Source organism: Anthonomus grandis, chromosome 22 (assembly GCF_022605725.1).
Source record: "Anthonomus grandis grandis chromosome 22, icAntGran1.3, whole genome shotgun sequence".
Lineage (NCBI taxonomy): Eukaryota > Metazoa > Arthropoda > Insecta > Coleoptera > Curculionidae > Anthonomus > Anthonomus grandis.
Genome location: NC_065567.1, coordinates 36,091,976 through 36,113,944, shown reverse-complemented (window position 1 = coordinate 36,113,944; position 21,969 = coordinate 36,091,976). Strand labels below are relative to the sequence as shown.

The window sequence follows — 21,969 nt, the reverse complement described above, 5'->3', positions numbered from 1 at the left end:
AAGATTTAGCTATGGAATATAACGTTGGAACATCGACAATATCAGACGTCAAGAAGCATTCTGATAAGATAGAAGAGTAAGTTTTTATTGTTTTTTTTTCTGAGAGATAAAGTTGTGTGACAGATAAAAATGTGGACGCATGACATTTTATTTTAAAAGTTTTGACTTGCATGGACGAGTTTTCATGATAAAAGATAAATTGCATGCATGTTTATATGTGGGGGGTTTCTCAAGTTGTTTTTATTGTTTCTAGGTTTATTGGACATTGTGTTACTGGAACAGGCACCAAGAAAAGCTTACGCAAAGCGGAATATCCCGAAATGGAGGTGTATTTACGGAATTGGTTTTTAATTCAAAGGCATGCTGTTATAACCTCAGATATACTATCCGAAAAGGCTAAACAGCTTTATCAAAAACATTATGGTGATAACAAATTTCTTGCAAGTAGAGGGTGGCTAACAAATTTTAAAAAGCGACATGGCTTGCGTTGTCTAAAAGTGAGTGGCGAAAAACTAAACAATAACCCAGAAGCCGTTGAGCCATTTTTAGTAGAGCTCCAAGATAAGATTAAAGAACTTAATTTATCGCCCCGGCAAATTTACAATGCTGATGAATCAGCACTATTTTGGAAAATGTTGCCTGACCGAACGTTGGCACATATTAAAGAAAAATCTGCCCCAGGCCGAAAAATTTGTAAAGAAAGAATAACTTTTTTGGTATGTACCAATGGAGATGGTAGCCACAAACTAAACTTGTTAGTTATTGGAAAGGCTAAGAACCCTAGATCATTTAAGAATGTTCAGATTCCACTTGAATACAAGTCAACTAAGAACTCTTGGATGACATCTGCTTTATTTAAACAATGGTTTCACGAATCGTTTGTAAAGCAAGTGAAAACTTTTCTAAGAAGTCGAAACCTGGAAGAAAGGACTTTGTTGATTGTTGATAATGCGCCTTCTCATGCAACAAAAGAAGAATTAGTTAGTGAAGATGGAAATATAGTGACAATGTTTTTGCCTCCCAACTGCACATCATTAATCCAACCAATGGATCAAAATGTTATCCGTTTAACAAAGATGCATTACCGCAATAGTATTTTGGCTACCATTATTTCTTCAGACGAACAAGACATTACCAAAAGCTTAGTCAGTGACTCTTAAAGATGCTATGTTTATTTTAAATGATGCGTGGAGCAAAATTCCTTCAAAGACCATAGAAAAATGCTGGCGCAATATTTTATCAAAAACCACCCAAGCTGTTTCATCTGATACAGAGTATGATTCCGACGATTTGATGCCACTAAGTGTATTGAAGGAAAAAATTGGCCAACAAAACTTAACCGATAACATTCAAGATAATATATCTGGCATGCTTAATCAACTAGGAGGAAAAGAAACTTCATTTACACATTTGGATGTAAATCAGTGGATTGATGCAAATGAGGAGCTAGTTCCAGACTTAGCAAGTGGTGAGAATTCAGAAGAAGAGGTGGAAATTGTTCCTGAACTTAAAAATACTGTGAAGCATCAGGATGCAGTTAAGAGTTTCAATGTGTGTCTGCAATGGGCGGAAGAAAATGACGTGGAACTGCCAGAACTTGTCACCTTAAGGAGGCTGAGAGAAACAGCAGTGATAAAAAATTTAAAAACCTGTAGGCAGACCCAAATTACACATTTTTTTACTAACCCAAATTAATGTTATTGTCATAAAAAAATTGAAGAAACAATTTGACAGAAAAATTGATAGAAACAATTGGCAGTGTTTATAACATTATTTTTATCCTCGATTTTACCTTAATTTGTAAATAGAAGTATGTACTTATTTGTTTTCTTGTTAATTAAATTTAAATATTTCTGAAACAGTTGAGTTTTGAGATAAGGTGTGTTATACGAAACTTGCTTGGAATTTCGCCTATATTTCATAAATGCAATAAAAAATATAACATTCCATTTAAAAAAATGACCGATGACATCATATCTTTTTTTTTGTTCCACCCTGTATACAAAAATTTATGTGAAATAATGCGCAACTTAAAATAAAAATCGACGGGTCCGAGAGTTTTCTCAAAAAATCATGTCTATAATTTTTATCGAATTTATGCGAAACTTTAGGCGGTCACTGTATAAATAGCTTGCTTACAATAACCGAAACTGAAGATCCACAAAAAAAGTTCACTATCGATCACAAACAGCACATAAACTTCTTACTTTTAGGAGCACAGTAGACTAACTGAGGATAGTCCACTTTGCTTCTTTAAACTTTTATCAATAAGAAAGTTCAATAACTAGTTTAATGCTGCCATCTCGTAACGAAAAGGAATAGGTCGTTTGGTCCACTGTGCAGTAAATAGATTTTAACTTGACGGATAATATTCTACAATAAAGCCGATTTTCAATTTTTGTGGGTAGGTCCGATATTGCACTCATAGCTTCATTTTATTCATGATCGATGCACTAAACTAAGCGAAAATAAACACAAAAACGAACAGTGTGGACGCTCTTCTTCTGTAACGTTTTCATTCCGGTTTAAGATCGCGCAGTCAAAACGTTGTATAAAACCTAGCGTCTGGACCGGGCTTAAGCGCAGTAGCGAAACACTGCAATCAGTAAAAAGCGTCACTTTGCACACTTGGCAATGCCGGATTACTCAAATCAATATTTGAATTTTGTAATACGCAAACTCCCATTTCCTGCGTCTCAACGCAGAAATGTCCATGTGAGCAGCATAGAGCGCAAACGCAAGTCTTCATTTCATTACGATTTCGATTTTTAGGGAGTTCACGCTTGTGTCTATGTGCCGTGGTTTGTTTAATTCGTTGCCGGCATTTTTTGGGTTGTGAATCTTTCATTTTTGCTTTCTGCTGGGGGGATAAAGTTCTAATAAACTAAAAAATTATCGCCTTCACTTATAAATTGAATCAAATCTGTTTTTGTAATATTTAAATAGATTACTAAGTGCAATACCAAGGTATAAACTATGGCGGACCAAACACAAGCTGAAAACTCTCCTGCCGTTAAACCGGAATCCGCTGATCAAACGAGAGATTCGAATAATTTTCAGAGGAGGTCTAGAGGAGGCAGCAGGTTTAGTAGTGGACCTCCAAGAGGAGGAGCCAATCAAACTCAAGTAAGTTATATGCATTCCTAATTGACTTGAGATTTGTAGTCAAAATGGCGTTGGCCATGTATAGGGGTAGAATTTATTTTCTAATATTTGATATCGATATACGGCATTTTATGTTTATTGAGTCATTTTCATTTCGAGGCATAATTCGTTTTCAAGTTTTTAAGCCATGGAGTTTTTTCCGATGTTTGATATAATTCTGCATGCACATGCGCACCACAGCTTCGGTCGATATCGATATCGACATTTGTCGCGTCACTTGCAGATTATCATTTGGTTCATTTGCCGGTGACTTGTCAGCCATTTTATTTCTTGTTTTATGTCTGTAATATTGTGAGTCCTTAGTTTCCTGTTTTCCATTAAACGTTTATAGTTTAAAAGGTAATATTTATTTTAAGCATAATCTATTCTTCTTTTTGTTAATGTTGCTTAAATTTTATAGGACAGGATGAGTGAAAATCAAAATCAGCAAGGAGATGGGGACAGCATGCAAGTCAAGCAAGAAAATTCTGATCAAAATGCTGGTAACCATCAAAATAATAGACGTGGCGGCCGTGGAGGCAGCCGATTTAGCAGTGGACCTGGTAGAGGAGGCTTTCATAATGTAAGTGTTAATTTAAAATTAGTTCTTTTCCATGTGGTCTTCCCTAAGGTTAGACTTGATAGTGCACAATTGGGGTTCTCTTTTATTTTAAGATACTCAAAATAGAAATATAACAATTTAAAATTATTTATCTTGAATGAAAATTTATGGCAGCTACATTGGACTCAATTTTAATGGCAGCCTGTATTGTATGTAGATCAATTGGCACTATTCAGGCAGCCTTACAGATCGCCATTTAAATTGTTGCCTTTAGATGTATGTGGAGCAATAGCTACGTTTACAACGCGCGAATCTATTAGGACCATAGATCAAATGATAGACTATTTTTATTTAATACAGCCTTGTTTACATGGATTGGTTTCGAGAGTTAAATTAGTCCAGGATTATCTCTAGGATCAAAATGTCAGTTGAACTGAGTTTAGACGAAGAATTATAGGACATAACCTCTAAGTCTTTAAAAATGTTATTGTTTAAAGTTAATAAAAATAAACTAATAATTTCTTTTTCAAGGATTAAGCTTGGCCTCTGTTTTTTCTTCTTCATTTTTGTGTACAAAAATAAAAACCTCATAAGCTAACATCCAATAAAATGTCAAACTTGTCATTTTGGTACTTCAAAATAGGTCCTAAGTGTTTACACCAAAAAAAACTAATTTTTTTTTTTTTATATTTTTATTATGTTGACAATAGCAGGCAGTGAGACTGATGAAGCTATTGTTTCTTCCGTATGTTTCAGGATTGAGTAGCTGGACCTGCTCACATGCAGTAGTGGATCATTCTCTCCGAATTTTGTCCCAGCTCAACATCAACGCGATTCTTGAAGATATTTGTATTTCGGTCCGTCACCGTTTCCTGATCCAACGAGTTCCACAAGTGCACTGCACGATTTGTTACAAAGTTTTTTCTGGTTTCTCAAAGTTTTGCCGTTCTTTCTTTTTCAAGCTTCCTTGTATGTCCTCGGAGATGATGGTTTTGGCTATAGTGGAAAAGGTTCGCCAAATTGCACTGGTAATAAGCACTGGTAATCTTGTAGGTTTCAATGAGATTGCCTCTATGTCTTCGCTCTCTGAGAGTGGTCAAACCAAACTTGATTAATCTTTCTGGATATGGCACCTCACTTAATTCGTAAGGGATTTTTGTTACTTTGTGCTGTAATTTCTCCAATTGGTCTATATCTTTAATATAATATGGGTTCCATACAACAAAGGCATATTCTATTTTTGTCTTATGTAACTTTTGTATAGAGTGGATGTCATTTCAATAGAATGGTCCCTAAAAGCTTGTTTTATCAGATATACCAGCGAGTTTGTTTTTTTACAAATTCTGGTTATATGATGTTCCCATTTTAGGTCTGATGTTATTAGGACTCCTAGATCATTTTGTTCATTCACTGATTTTAAGGCACATCCATCCAGAAAATATTCATTATCAGGATTATCTGGACCGATCCTCAACACTGTGCATTCGGATGTGTTTAGTTTCATACCCCATTGCCTTGACCACATCTCAACATTTTGCAGGTCTGCCCGGAGCAGCGCTGCACTGGTTAGAGGATTAGCATATATTTTGCAGTCATCTGCAAACAGACTTGTGTCCATCTTTATAAGTCCAACTAAATCAAACAAATATGATGTAAAAAGCACTGGGCCAACTACAGATCCCTGGATAATGCCGCTGCTCACTCGATGTGAACTGGACAGCTCCCCATTGACTATAACGTGGTAGAATCTCTCATTCAGTAATGCCTTGATCAGATCAAGCAGCTTTCCTCTGACTCCAAAATGCTCCAGCTTTGCCATTAAGAGCTCATGCGGGACTTTATCAAATGCCTTTTCATAGTCAAGATATATTATGTCTGTTGGCTGGCCATTGTCATGATCTTTTGACCAGTCATTCAAACACTCTAAAAGGTTTGTTGTTGTTGAACGTTTAGGCAAAAATCCATGCTGAGAGGCAGGTATCAAACCATTCTCCAGAAAGAATGCTATGAGCTCCTTAACTATTTCTTTCTTCATACATTTCAGTGGGTTGCATGTGAGACTGATAGGTCTGTAGTTTTCCGGTCTCCCTTTTTGAACAGTGGTGTCACAATTGAATGTTTCCATTCTTCTGGTATCTTTCCTTGTTCTAAGCATTCCTGCATTGCCCCCGAAAGCAAGGGACTGAGGGAATTTCTGCAGTTTTGAAGGAAAACTGTTTGGATTTTACCTGGTCCTGGGCTTGAGTCCCTTTTCATTCCATTCAGCACCATTCACAACATTTTGAAAGTTTTCGAAGATTGATTTGTTCGCATGCGCTGGTTGTAGTTGAGTGAAGTGGTTGATTTCTTCATAGTTTTAATCTACATCAAATCTACATCAAATTTAATCTACCTTGTTTGGGAAGCATCAAATTCCTGTATCAAATTTTAGTGCGCTGCCATTTACACTGAAAAAATAGTCCTTGTGATGTCATTTGATCCAAGTATTAAATGTTTGGTACCTCCCTTGTAAATGTAGGTAATGTCACTTCTCTTTTGGTATCATGACATTGAAATTTTTTTTTAATTTTTACAAAGCTGAAAGAAAAAAAATAGAAACCTAAAAATTAGAGGATTTGTTAACGAAGCTTTAAAGTTAAAGTAATTTCGCAGTTTAGCAGCTTTTGTCAAATTTAGCATATTTTCACCAAGTTTATTTGTAAATGGCTTAATTTTACATAAAAAAAATTATAAAAGTTACAGAAGGTGTATTTTGCATAATAATAGTTTTTGGTAATTATGAAGAAGCCAATTTACCCTCATCTCAGTTGTTATTTGCTTATTGATAAAACTAATCAAAAACATATTCTAATGATAGGTAAAATAGGTAACTATTTTTAGTGCATTTTCCCAAAGCCTCTAAACTGCAAAATTAACAGTAGCTTAGTTTACATTGGAAGGACTAATTTAGACCTAGCATCACATTGCAGGTTAATTTTATTTAGTTCCCTCCCTAGTGGTTTACGCCAAGAAACTTATGATGGTTTTAAGAAATTTATTTAGGAAATTTAAACCTAGGATCAAAGTGACAGCTGACTTGAAATTTTATTATATTGTTTATTAAAGTCTTGTATACACACATTTTTTATTATTTTTTTTTAAATACCATTCAGAATTAAATAATGTTTAACAACATGGATGAGTGTCTTGCGCTTATTGTAGATTGTATTTTCAAAAACAATCTACAAAGCAATAAAATTAGTACAGCAAGGAGAAATAATATATCTCTTAGTTGAATAATATTAAACAATGTGGTCAATTATATGAATAAAGTAGCAATCTCAGCAAGCTTTTTAACAGTCTCCAGTCCCAGAAATATTTGGAATGAATCAGAGGGTAATGAGCCATCAACAATTGTATGGAATCAATTTAATAATTTTTATATTGGATGCCTATTTTATCGGCACTATTATCACCGTCTATAGATTACAACAAGTCAGACCACTCGAGCGGCCCTAAAATCGATTGCCCCACCCCCCGTTCCTCACCTCACCACTGAACCCAGGTTTAGTTTTCGCAAATAACTTGTGTGCATCCGTTTCGCGAGAGAGTTTTTGCTTGTAGCGTTTTAGACAATAATTTGGTTACATGCTACTTGTATAAATATAATTACCCAATAATAAAGTAGTATGTATTTCATCCCTATATGTTAAATATTTTGTTCTGTATTTTGTGTTTTACATAAAAGCATTACAATCTTAAAAAATAGTTTATTATTTATTTTCTCCCCCTAATATCACTGGAATAGTTTTAGCCGATTTTACAACCTATTATCCCAAACCAACACACCCCACTTCTTTTTGTCGGCCACCAATGTCGGCGTTTAAGACCCGGTAAATTTTGATATTTTAACATATTTTATATATATTTACTATATCCACAAATGAATACAAAGTATATAATTTACAAAACTACTTATTTAGCGCTTATTATGATAATTCAACAAGTAAAACAATTCAACAAGTAAGGTTTTTTTCAAATTCACTTTTTATATATTATATTTGACTTAAAAGGCAGCCATTTTGAATTCGCCATATTAAACGCTTCAAATTTATTTAAAAGTTCAAATTTATTGAACTGATGATGAAAACTTCTAGATACACCAATTTTAGAAAAGGGAAACTCAAAAACATTTTAAAAACTGTCCTTCTTATCGAAAGCCAAGCACCTACAAAATTTGAAAACAATCTGACAAGTAGAAGTTATAGTTTAAATAGAATTCTTAGATTTGTTATATACATACATACAAACATTGTTACATAAAGGTAAAGAAGTGAAGCTAATATAAAAAATGTGTAAAAACATTAATAATTAAGAAACATTGTCATATAAACACATTCTATTCCAGTCCTATAAAAAAAGTTCTTATTTTATGACTTAAAATACTTCTTATGAATACTCCTCGTATAAAAATAATCAGCGCTCCTCAGAATTTGCTTTCATCGATATTTACGATAAACCCTGGTAAACGCTCGTACAGCAAACAGCGGGATTCAAGGTCAATTTTGCTTTAACACAGGCGGTATAGGAAGTGGTCTGACTTGGTATAGGAAGTGGTCTGACTTGTTGTAATCTATAGTGCTATTAACTTTCATTATTTAAAGGCCTGCTTTTCACCCATATACACTACCGGACAAAAGTGGAGAAACAAAGTGTCTTTTGTATTTATTTTTATATTAGTGTATTTGATCATTAATTTTTTATTTTTTTTAAATATAATTTTGTTTCTAGTCTTCAGTACCTCAATAAAAAAATTAAAAAAAAAAACAAGTGACAACTAATATATTTTATTCTTGTTTTTACAGGGGACAAAAGTGGAGAAACACTATTTTTATTTATTTTTTATACACAATGTATTAGTTAGTTGTACATACAAAGACTAATAATGTGTAGCAAACCCCTTATTTTTTATAACTTCAGCACACCGACTTCGCATAGAGTTCATTAGGTGGTCAATATAATCTGCTGAAATGGAATTCCACTCCTCTTGAAGAGCTGTGAACCAATCATCCTGGTTTCTAAATTTATCTTTATTTTTTTGTCTGATTTTCCTATCTAAATGGTCCCATAGGTTTTCTATCGGGTTTAAATCCGGACTTTGTGCGGGCCATTTCATAAGGGGCACATTGTTGTCTTCAAACCATTTCTTTACTACTTTTGCGGTATGCTTCGGATCGTTATCCTGCTGAAACGACCATCGAAGCGGCATATTTACTTCTGCTTATGGTATATGATCCTGAAGAATTCTTAAAAATTGAAAAATCTGTCCATTTTTCCGTCAAATTTTCTTAATGGTCCTACTCCTGATCCGGAAAAGCAACCTCAAACCATGATATTGCCTCCTCCATGTTTCACAGTTGCCCTGGTGTACTTTAGATTAAGTCTAGTATTGGCAGGATGACAAACCCATTTCATTCCATCAGATCCGAATAGGTAAAACTTACTTTCATCAGAAAATAAAACCATTTTCCACTTTTGGGTTGTCCAATCAAGATGTTCCTGTGCAAATTGGAGTCTAGCCAATCTATTCTTTTTAGAAGTGAATGGTTTTTTGGCTTGACGACGGCTATAAAGTCCAAATTCAGTCAAACGACGACGAATAGTACGCACAGATACCGAAACCCCAGGTATTTCATTATAAATTTCTGTGGCGGACATAAAGGGATGTTCTGTTGCCAACATTTTTATTTTTCTCTCAATAACTTTATTCATTTTCGTTGGCCATCCATACCTTGGATGGGTAGTCACACTATTATATTTTTTAAAAGCAGCGATAGTTTTTGAAACTACGGATCTATTACGATTAATTTGCCTAGCAATTTCACTTTGTTTTACACCAGCTTGAAATTTTGAAACAATTAATTTTCGGAGATCAATACTCAGATCTATTCCGCGAGGCATTTTGCACAAATCGTATATAACAGTTTAACACTTAACATTAAGATCAAACTAATGATAAATAATCACTTTAAATACCAAATAAGATTTGTTTGGAATGTTTATTCACTTTTGTCTGCATAAAATAGCATAAATAATTTTTTGACAACTGATAAGGTAAATACAAACAAGAGGGATGTGTTTTTATGCTGCAATAATAGAGCTAAATATTTTCTACTTAAAATGTAAAATAATATCTTGTATGTTAAGATGTTATTGTTAAATTTGTAAATGTTTCTTCACTTTTGGCTGATAGTGTATTTATTATGTTATAAATTCTTATATGTGCTAATGGCAGTATGGCAGCATCAAAGTGCAAAATTTTGTAGAAAAAAACCAAGAAAAATTATTTGTGAGGTCAATTAAACCAAGTGAAATATCAAAAAATTGTGGTGCCTATTTCAAATCTAGTCCCCCCATAAAACCCACAAGTGTTTACCACTAATGATATTTAAACCACACTATCTAGGAAGGCTCAAATTTGTGTACTCATTTTTTGACACAGGTGTTGCTTATATTGACAAGAAAAAAGGTGTGTTATTTAAAAACAACTAAATGAGGCAACAATATATAGAGTCATTAGTCATAGATTTAAAACTATAAAATAAACTGTAGACAACTAGACCACAAATATGAGCATTTCAGTTCAGTTAGTCACAGTTATAAAATATCTACATAAAATTCTTTAATGTAATAGAATACTTTATCAATTAAAATGTCCTTAATGATCAGTCAAATTGCTTATCACTATTTATAATTTTCCATTTTAAAGGTGAATAATTTTGTCTTAATACTCTTAATCTCATATACTTATAATAGTGGTTTGTTAAGTGTTCCAAAGAATGCAGATGCTTTAATTGGTACTGTTTATTCTTGTATATGTAAATGCATCCAAGTCTTATGGTCTTAGGGATGAAAATACAAGTCAATGTTCTTATCATAAATTATAACCTGTTTCAGATGTTTTAGGTTACTCTTTTTGAAATAAAAAGTGGTAATTTCTGGAATTTGATCAGCATTAACTAGAATCTATATTTATCTAATTTTCTAGAATTTTGCCAACTTAAAATATCTCTGATTTTGCAGTATTTTAAAATTTGAGTAGAAAAAGAACTTTGAAGACAATAGATGAAACAAATTTGCAGATTATTCTCATAGAATGCTAAAATTTGAATTTGAAACAAACAGGTCTAAAAATGTAACTAATAGGAGAAGAGAAAACATATAAATCTATCTGTCAAAATGATAGCAGTGTTGTTACATTATAATCATGAAAAATTCATACCTTATGCAGAGGTTTTTGCAGCCATCATAATTTTTGACATTTTAAGATTCTATTCATATTATTGTCCACAAGATATATAGAGCTCCCTTTGCATCCCAACTCAACTCAATTAATCCCAATCCAACTCGATGAACTAAAAAGTATTAATACAGAAGGAATAAACAATTATTTAATCAAGGAACATGTATGGCAAATTTTTTTTTAGAGTTAATTTTAAATAAAAAAAAACTCTTATTTTATGTTATTATTATTTTTAAAAGCATACTGAAAACACACACATGTCTTGGTATGTTTTTTACAAGAAAATGGTAAAATAGAGGAAACATACCTCTTTTTAGTAATTTTTTTATGTCATTTAATTAAAATTAAATAATTGTTCCATACACATTGTCATGATTTTTTCTTTTTTTTTTGAAGTAGAAATTATTCATCCACAATTTTTTTTTGCTTAAAATAGACCAATGAAGCTTACTATTTCATATCCAAAAATTGGAGATACCTAAAGTTGACTAGAACCACAGCCTCCTGTGTAAAACAAAAACAGACTGTATTAGATGAATCTTAATTAATCTAAATATAATTGACCAAAACAAAAAGATCTATCTGCTAAGAGACTGTGAGCTTAAGGCTCAAGTTCAATCTTCAGGCTACAATTTGCAGATCCTACAAATTGTCACATATCATATGTGCAAGCTGGTTGGCACAATTGCTCGGGACAACTTATCCTACACACAATGATTAAGCTGTTAGTTTGCCACCAAATCATTATTACAAAAACAAGATATAATCTATATTTTTGTAATAAAAGCTTTGTTAGATGTATTCATTTTTTGTAACGAATTTTACACCAGCATCATTTTTTTTCATTAATGGTACAATTAATTTTTTTAAATATTATCTCAGCTATAAGAACTTATACGTAATGACTAGGGTTTGTAAAATGCTCGAGAATTTATTTTTCGAGAACGTTCCTCGAGCATGAACGAGCACGAACGAGAATTTTCAGCACATACGAGCATAAATGAAAAAAAAAAAACAAAGGAAACATATTAGGAAAATATCTGAAATTAAAAATGTTTGTGTTTATTTATGTTCTATTTATTAAGTTAAACTTTCAAACAACCTATTTAGGAACTCTCCTCCGAACTATCCTCTCCCTCCTCGCGCTCGCTTGATTTTAAATCACTCAGAATTTCCGTTAAACCAAATTCAGACTCAGAAGAATCATCTTCAATGGTATTAATTTCAGCCCCAGATTTGGTAGTGAGTTTTATTTTTTTTGATTTTGGTTCCATTAAATTGGTAGAGGTGTTTGGCTGGCTGGTATTTGAGCTTATACTTAAGTTCGGATTCATGCTCATTTGTGCTCTTGAGAATAAACGTTACAAAAAAAGTCGTGAACGTTCGCGAACGTTCTTCGAGAATAAACGGGAACGTTCCATTGCTCACAACACTAGTAATGACCAACAAATTTAACCAATACTGTGTCGGTAATTCTTTCATTTTGCCTTTCATTCTGTGACTATGCTTGGTTGGTTTATTTATTTTGGACAGTGTATGGTAGTTTTAAGTTTTCTCAGAGATTGCTGTTGATATTTTTCTAGTGGTAAAAGGCAGACATTAAAACCTATTTTTCATCTTGGATACTGTTGTTCCCTTTTTTAATAAGTTTTAATTATTTTTCTTAAACTTTATATAACTAAAGTAGTAATAAATTATATCAACTTGAAACTTATATTATAGTTTCAACTATGCATCATAAAGTAAGTATATATAAAGCAAATGAAATTTGGCAACATGATAGTCATTTGATTAATTAAGCTATTTTGTTATATATAATATTAAATGTGTTTTTTTTAATAAAGCTTGTAAACATGAGTTATAAACTGGTTTTGTGTATGGTGTTAGTAGATATGAGGTGAAACTTCTGTTTCCAGTCAGAGTGTCCCAGTTAGAGTGTCCATGAAGATTCAAGTTTTGATTTTGCTGCAATATGATTTTATATGTCTCTATAAAGTCCCCCCTAAGTCTTCTTTTCTTTAATGTTGACAGTTTTAACCTCTGCAGCCTCTCCTGGTAAGTCTTGTAGCTTTGTTGGTATTTTTGTAACTCTTCTTTGTACCTGCTCCAATATCTCAATATCCTTGATGTAATAAGGATTTCACACTGTAAATGCATATTTAAGTTTTGGTCTTTTATAGAGCTTCATTATTATTTCAATTGAGTGGTCTCTAAATACTTGTTTTATAAGGAAAATAAATGAAATGAATGACCTTTTTTCCAATTTTCATCATCATTTCCATCATCAGCAAAGTTTTTGATTTTTTTTCTATGAGGGCTGGTGGGGTCAAAGAGATACAGTGTAAACAATAATCTTTTCCATGCATTTGAGAGGATTGCAATGTAGGCTGATAGGATGATAGTTTTCTGGTTTGTGTCTGTCTCCTTTAATCTTAAATAATGGCGTTACTATAGATAGAGTATAAAAAGTGTCCATTCTTCAGAGATCTTGCCTAACTCAATGCATTCTTGCATTCTTAAACTGAGTGCTTCACTACATTCCTGAAGGAAGACTGTAGGTATTCATCTGGGCTTGGACTTGATTCCTTCTTCATGTTTTGGAGTGCTTTATTTAACAGCATCATTTGTTTGTTGGGCAGAGGGCAATGTACGCTGAGGACGTGACTATGATAACACGACATAGAAACGATCTCCGCATGAATTCGCTATGAATTCTAGATAAGAAAAATTAATGTATCCTATGGGAGCTAGATCCTCCTTTGTATGATGTTGCTTTGTTGTCCTGTATATGATTTTGTTGGCAAATAAAGGATATTATTATTATTATATCTTTTATAAAGTTTATGGTAGTTATGGAATTATGGACCCTACTAACTGCTGGCAATGAAGGTGGGGGGTCGATATTTGACTGAGAAAATGATCTATCAAACTGTTCTGCAAACATTTCTGCCATGGTTTCACTGTCTACGATTTCTTGTCTAGTCTCGTCTTTTAGCGATGTGGTTGAAACTTTTGAGTTTAAAGGTCTACGGAGAGGGGGGAGAATTCTTTTTTCAAATCATATGTTTAATGTGGTAACTTTGTTGGTCCCAGAAAGTAATTACCAATAATAGCACACCAAATATTTTTTTTAAGTCTTTGAATTTAGGATGCCTTCTATTTGGAAACATATCCACATATCGGCGTGTACTTCATGCGTTAAAATTTTTTTGGGCGTAAACGCATATCATGCGCATATTTCTCGCATTTCTAGGTTATTGTGGTATCGTGGCATTTTCATGTTTCAAAAGAAATTTTGGTTTAGAAATTGTTTTAAGGGCTCTAATGGTTCTAATTAAGCACCAAACTTTTGACAGAAATATTATTTGGTATCACCATAATGCAGTCTCTACATTAATTTACTTCTGTCAGAGCCTGATATAAAAATATTGAAAAATTTATGTGTATCCAAAAGTCACAGTTTCAATAATGCAGAATGTTGCGCTTTTTTATTTTGTTATATGGGTTAATTTCAATTAGTACTGCTTAGCTCAGTATGTATTTTCGAATAATTTACCCCTCGATAAATGAAAAACTGAATTTCGAAAGAAATGCAAATCAAAATTTTTTTAATTTAGGCCGATCAGTCGATCTGAGCGACTCGACAAAGATATAACTTTTTAGAGTAATATTAATTGAAAAGATGAGTGATTTTTATAAAAAAAAACACTGAGGCACAACAAAGTTGTACATGTGTTTGTCACCTCGGAATGTTGCTCACAGTGCCCTCTAGGATGTACACAAAAATGATCGTTAAATTCGAATTTCTCACCTCAAAAAACCACCAATTTTGCGCTGATATGCTACTTTTTGAAGGACTTATTAAAAAATCATGAAAATAAAATTCAAACTTTAACACCCTTGGTTATTGTTTTTTCGGACCAGAAGAATTTGGTCAAATTGTAATATTTTTAAGCGAATAATATGCCGTTGCTCTGTGTCGACTAAATTACGCAACACCCAGTATACATAATTAACACATATATTTCATGATTAGTTTCATTCACTTGAAGAAATTATGGATGTTTGTATTGTTTGATGCCCGTAAATTTTTAGATCCGGGCCCGGTTTTTCTCTCGGCGGCCCAGATACCAAAATATCATAAAAATCTGGATATTTCACTATCCTCCATGTCCTATCTTTGACTTGGCTATTACTATGACTTCATTTAATCCTGATTTAATTTAATTTTATTTAAAGAACACTTTAACTATTTTCTTTGCAGAGAGGAGGTCCAGATGGTGACAAAAATGACAGAAACGATTTCAAAGGAGGAGATGGCGAACGTGGCAGAGGTAGAGGTCGCGGACGTGGTGGATTTAGAGGAGGTCGTGACGGACCTCGTGGAGGAGGCGGAGGTGAAGAAGGTATGGATGGAGACACAAGCTTTAGGCCTAGAGGACATGTTGACAAAATTGCTGAGAAAATCATGGGATTCCAAGGACCAACCTTTGAATTACCTCCTATGGACATGACTGAAAAGAAATTTAATGGTAGAAATAGATTGTATGTTGGTAACATTGGATCTGATGTCACTGAGGAGGACTTGGTTGAACATTTTAAAGTATTTGGAGAAACGTCTGAAGTTTTCCTCAATAAAGACAAGAACTTTGGGTTCATTAAGTTGGACTACCATGCCAATGCTGAAAAAGCAAAAAGAGAACTTGATGGAACTGTTTTGAAAGGCAGAAATCTAAAAATTAGATTTGCTCCTACAAGTGCAACTATTAAAGTTAAGAACTTGTGCCCTTATGTATCTAATGAACTGCTATTCTATGCATTCAGTCCATTTGGTGAAATTGAGAAAGCTCATGTAAGTGTTGATGAGAGGGGCAAGCCAACTGGTGAAGGCTATATCCACTTTGCTAGGAAATTTTCTGCCACTTTGGCAATCAAAAAGTGTTCTGAAGGCTGCTACTTTTTGACAACATCTCTACAGCCTGTTATTGTGGAACCTTATGAAATTGTCGACGATATAGACGGATTTGCCGACAAGAGCATTAACAAGAAGCACCCTGACTTTATGAGGGAGAGAGAACAACCTCCAAGAATGGCTCATACAAACAGCTTTGAATTTGAATATGGTCAAAGATGGAAAGTCTTGTATGAACTCCACCAGCAGAAGGAAGAAGCTTTGAAGAAGGAACTAGCTCTTGAAAAAGAAAAATTGGTTGCTCAGATGGAATATGCCAAATATGAACATGAAACCGAGATGCTCAGGAACCAACTAAGGGCAAGAGAAATGGACAAGGAACGCCAGAAGAGGGAATGGGAAATGAAGGAACGAATGGCGGAAGAAGAACGTCAAAGGCAAGAAGAGACTATGCGCACACGTCAGGAAGAAATGGAAGCAAGAATGCTGGCTTCTCAAGAAGATATGAGGAGGAGACAACAGGAAAACAATCTCTTCATGCAGGCACATAATCTTGATTCACTTTTGGAACAGCAAGAACAAGTATTTGATCAACCTAACTTTGGAGGTCAGGGTTCTTATGGTAATTATATAAGTTTTTTAATCTTGAATTCCGTTAAATCTTTTTTTGATAAAAAAAAAAGAAATATGCTTTTTCAATAATTAGCAACATTGGCCATATATCTAACTCAATTCTTTTCTTTTTTTTAGCATCTGGAGGAGCTGATGGGGTAAGTGTCAATATCCTTATGATTTTATTATTAAAAAGTATTTACCTTAAAACTGATAGCTTTTCCCTACCAATTAGGCTTTAACATATTTTTGGTATAATTAATAAAAAAGTTTTGCTGCCAGTTTTAAAGTAAACCACTACATTAAAAGTCTTGAGAGAAAAAATTATAATTTTTAGTAATAAATCTGCTTTACTATTAGTTGGTAGCCAGTTTTGACAATTTGGCATATATTTCTGTAAAATATGCATTGAATGCTACTATACAAAATAGAATACACAATAAAATGACGTATCATCACAGATTTAAAAAATAATTACTACTTTTTAATATAACTAGAGCTCAGTAGGTCAGAGCAATAAATATGACATCTGCTTGATTTATATGTGAAATCCATTATAATACCTGAATCCTTTAAAAACATATTTGTAAATTTTAAAGTAATATGATATACTACCCTCTACAAAATATATTTTATTTTACTGTGAATATATGTTGAGCTGTTAAAATAAAAGTTACCTCTCTTTTAGTAAGGTCTACAATGTATAAGTGAAACAAGTTGCTATCATATTTTTTTATGATACCCTGGTTTTTAATAGGTCTGCCCATTAACAAGGTTATATTATTATATTTACTTTAACTATTAAATGACAATAATTGTATACCTTTACATTGAACTATTAAAATAACAAGAATATTCCCTGAGAAATTACTACTATTTACACAATAAAAATATATCACCTTTTGGTAAATATCAATGTTATATGACATATAATTGAACAGTGTCTGTAAAAGGGATTGCTACCCTATAAATGTTTATAAAACACTTATATAATGAGTGTTAAATGTTATAAAATATGACCTTATGATAAACAGGACCTGACATCATTTGTCAGGTTTAAATGAATCATACCTTAATAACCTAAATAAAACTCAACTTTTCATATGAATGAAACTCATCAAATAATCTTTGAATCTCTTGCTTTCAAAATTTAAAAAAAATTCCATTAATTTTTTAGGTAAAAATTTGAATAAAATTAAAAAAAGTGTTTATGTCTATATTTTGGTATTCATAAAATAGCTATTAAAAATCTTACAAAATAATGATTAAATGAATGAATTATTATAGAAATTTGATCTTTGCAGTCTTCGATGTATATTTCATAAATTTTTACTTCAACCTTAAATATTAGAAATTTAGGAGCACTGCTGGCGAGCAACAGGATACTAAATACTATTTCACTGGATAATGCGTTGATTTGCATGGATGTTTAGACATTTATTAAACATTTTATTGGGCATAACATCACTATTTCAGTGAATATCATTATAAAATACTATTTTATAAGCTTAATTATTGAAAAGAAGAAGAAATTTTTAATAATTGAGCATATAAATTTGTCACAACAATACAGACTTTATGTACTAAGAAGTCATCAGTTAAGGAAAAATTGGTGGCCTGGTCACAGGTTTCCTAACACTTTAATAAATAATCTTAACATGTCAAGATTAAGCAAATAACATATTCTAGCACCAGTATACAATAAAACCATAATAATGTGCCTTGGCTAATTATTTTTAAATAAGTTTTTCTTAGACTTGTATAAAATATGCATGTTTGAGACTACTAAATACCTTCACCTCATTGGTGAATAGTGGTGAAACCATAAAATATTTTGAGCCACTTACTATCCCTCAATATCTGTGGAAGCAGTAGTGGTGTCAAAATTAATTTAAAATTGTGAAAATGATGGAGGATGAAAAGGTGAACTAAGCTTACATGCACCTGAGACGAAGAAGAAATGGTTTTTAGGTAGTAAGTTTTTACTATATAAATTCCATTTTATTAAGACTTAATACTTAATAACTACTTAAAACTTAATACAGCAATTTATTTAGCAGCAACATAAGAAAGTACCTTGTTTGAGCAGACCAATAAAAACACATATGAGGTATCTCTAAGAAATATGAAGTACACTATATAAAAACGTATTGAAGGGTGGGAGGGGGGCAAATAATTGTCATATCCTTAGGTCCTTTTGATTTTTAGAAATTAAAAAAAAAACTTGTACTAAATAATTTTATCAGTCTTCTCGTCAACAGATGAGAATAAGGAAATATTGGAAGCTGGGTATCAGAACAAACAGATCAGACCCATCTAACTAGAAAAATTATTAACATGTTATTAAGAATACAGATTTTAAAATAATTTGTAATCTATTTGATATATTGAATTGCTTGGATACAATATGTGATTAAAAATTTTATTTAAAAAAATTGAATAGTTTGAGTAAGAAAATTTACTCACCTTACTGCTTGCAGTACTAGTTATTACATTTTTATACTCTTACCATCCATGTTACTCAAAGATTAAAAACATATTTTAAATCTTTACTATACACATTTGATATGGAAAAGCTTGTGGATTTCTTTTTTATACATTTTCATAATTGTAATTTAGTCGTTCTTTATTTATTGGCATATAACTTTTGCCAGATGTGAATCAGTTATATTTGGACTATTATTCACTAGCAAATTCGGCCCCGTTGGTTCAATTATATTTTGCATTGACTATTAAGAACAGTTGTTGCAAAAAAAAAATTAAATTATTGCTTCAAATCATTGTTGGAAAAGTTGATTATGTTTCCTTTCAATGCAGTTTGGATATAATAAAATGTGCACATATGCCATACTTTTCCTGATAAATAATAAATGCTGATTTTAATGCCAAATATATTTTACAACCTCATAATTGACAAGAAATAGTATTCTATATAGTGAGCAAATTTTCCATTATTTGGTAAAATGTTTTTATTCTACAATATGTATTTTATTTCATTGACAACAGTAATATACTATGTTTAAATACATCGAAAAATTAGAGACTCCTACTTTCCAAGTTGCATATTATTGCATCAGCATATTATAACAAATACAAAAATCAAACTAACATCACATTTACATGCAGGAAAGCTTTTTTATTTGACCTGTTTGTATTTACTTTATATTTTTAGAATGGGCTCCCATTATTCTTATCTTCTGCTTTAGGTGCATACAATATTTTATTAATGCATTTCATTTCTTCTTAAAGCCACAATCTGTGAAAGAGCAACACTTAAAATGTTTGGTTTTAGGTTTTATATACAAATGCCAATACCATAAACAATCATTTGGGTAAATTCCAATCAAAGTATATATATTTTTAGTCTCCTTTTGATTTCAAGGGATTCACATCTGGAGAAGTAATCTGTAAATGTGGAAACAATAATGTTTCTTCTCAATATTTTTCCCATGTTAAAACAAAAACTATAGGCAGACATAATTACATTATTCTTACTTATAATACTTCTTATTCTTATTTTTAAAACCAATATTGTTTGAAATAGAAAAAGCAAATTACTTTATAGGTTAGTTATTAGACCTATAAGCATTCCAAATGGCTATATCGAAATGTTTGTGATATCAGCAGACAGATGAGTAGAAGTGCAATGAGTTTTTTAATTCTCTATAGGAATTCGTTGTAATATATTCCTGGTGAATTGAGTTATAGTCTGGTGTTACATATAGGGTCTGACCATGCTAAACTGGTCTCATCATTAGAAATTTCCATTTAAAAATAGTCACTGATCAACGACTTGCTCTGGAAAAGTCTATATTAAATCTAACAAAGTATATCTAAAAATCGAAAGTTCAGTAAGGGAAGGCTTAATTTTTTTTTAAAGTTAAATTTGTTATGACCTGGAAATCAGGCCACTATAATAGAGTTTTATTGTGATATCACAACAGGAGCAGAAACAGTTCATGAGCTCTTATGAGCGTCACAACCGTTTTGAAGGACGTGATAACCAGTCAAGAGGCGGATCTCATGGTGGCAACAGAGGCCACTGGGTCAGCGATAGACGCGGAGGCGGAAACGACGATTTTCAGAATAAACGTCGCAGATTCTAAATATTATGCACAAAAGCATGAACTAGGTTTTGTTTCATGCTTGTCGGACGCCCAGAAAACGATGTTGCTATTAGTTTTATGCTAGGTTCTTTTGAGTTCGTAATTGCCATTTCTAAATCTCTGGGTAAAGTTATGGGAACAGTTAACTTAAAATTCCGGTTAGAAAGTTTTATTTGGGATTCTGAAGTTTTTTTTATATTCATATATTAAACAAACCTAATGAATGTGGAACTTAAATTGTGATTCCATATTTGTAATATAAAATAATTGCTATTTAAACATATTAGAAACTGGGCGTCCCGATTGTTTGACAAAATAAACAAACAATTTTTATAATTCTATTGTATTTTAGGCTAATCTTGTTGTTTAGACTAATTAACACCGTATTTAAATACGCGTACTTTACTGCTTATTTTTAAATGTCCTAAAGAAATTCCGTTGAATATAATAGTTTAAATGTTTTGCGACATGTCTTCAAGTTTGTAAGAAAGAAACATTAAAATTTTAGAGTTGTGTATCGTAATATTCAATGTATATTTAATATTTATGATGGTATGAGTAAATAATTTAGAATCCTTAAATATTTAAATCGTTTTATTTGTCTTTAAGAAGAAAACGACTATTTGGCCTAAGTGAGTTTCAATGAAGAATTGCAATATTAAATGAGTTATGTTTTTTGGATTTGCTTTTCTCAAGTTATAGTCTAATTAAAAAGGAAACAGCAAATTGAAATTTTTGTTTAGTACGCATTTTGAATTTAATTGAGTTCTCCTATAAACATCTAAATTTCAAAATTTCCTTTAGGATTAATTGAGTGCAAAAACAATTCGTTCCAAATGTGTTTCTTTTAATCATCTATTTTTATTTATTTTACATGCATCAATTTTATGATTTGAAACTTTGAAATTTAAAAAAAGAAAACTAAAGAAATGTTAAGAACATTTGGATACAGTGTATTAAAGTCTTAAAGTAAATATAATTTTATAGCATATAATTTATTTGGTGAAACTTATTAGAAAACAAGACTAAAAGTTAATAAGAATGAAACAAAACAAACCGTTAATATTATACAGGGTGATTCATTAATATTGCACGAAAATGAAATGCCGGTTTTTTGGGTTAAATTATGACGAAAAGTTCCTATAAACATATGTCCGAAAGTGCTTCGTTTCCGAGATACAGGGTGTTCAAATTTTCTTAAAAAATCGATTTTTTATTAATATCTAAGAAATGCCTTTGCTGTTTGCAATGTCATTCACACCATTTCTGGATATCTTAATGATGTATCTTTTTGACATATGACAGTTGATTTGTTATTCCAGGGACGTGCCCACGGGGTAAGCGAGTTAGG

General features: G+C 32.1%; 1 protein-coding gene across 5 annotated transcripts in view; it reads left to right on the top strand.

Annotated features, from left to right (window-relative positions):
- Window positions 1-2,737: 2,737 nt before the first annotated feature.
- LOC126748298 (protein no-on-transient A-like) overlaps window positions 2,738-21,969 on the top strand; it is a 60,069-nt gene continuing 40,837 nt past the window's right edge. The window contains exons 1-5 of one of the 5 annotated variants that reach the window (XM_050457428.1): window positions 2,738-3,126; window positions 3,566-3,727; window positions 15,253-16,507; window positions 16,651-16,670; window positions 20,457-21,201. In XM_050457428.1, coding sequence (XP_050313385.1) covers window positions 2,977-3,126; window positions 3,566-3,727; window positions 15,253-16,507; window positions 16,651-16,670; window positions 20,457-20,618 — 1,749 coding nt within the window. In that variant the 5' untranslated portion in view covers window positions 2,738-2,976 and the 3' untranslated portion in view covers window positions 20,619-21,201. Of the gene's footprint in view, window positions 3,127-3,336; window positions 3,505-3,565; window positions 3,728-15,252; window positions 16,523-16,650; window positions 16,671-20,456; window positions 21,202-21,969 lie in introns of those variants that run through there. The other 4 variants (XM_050457427.1, XM_050457429.1, XR_007664689.1 and 1 more) reach the window with 4 other exon arrangements.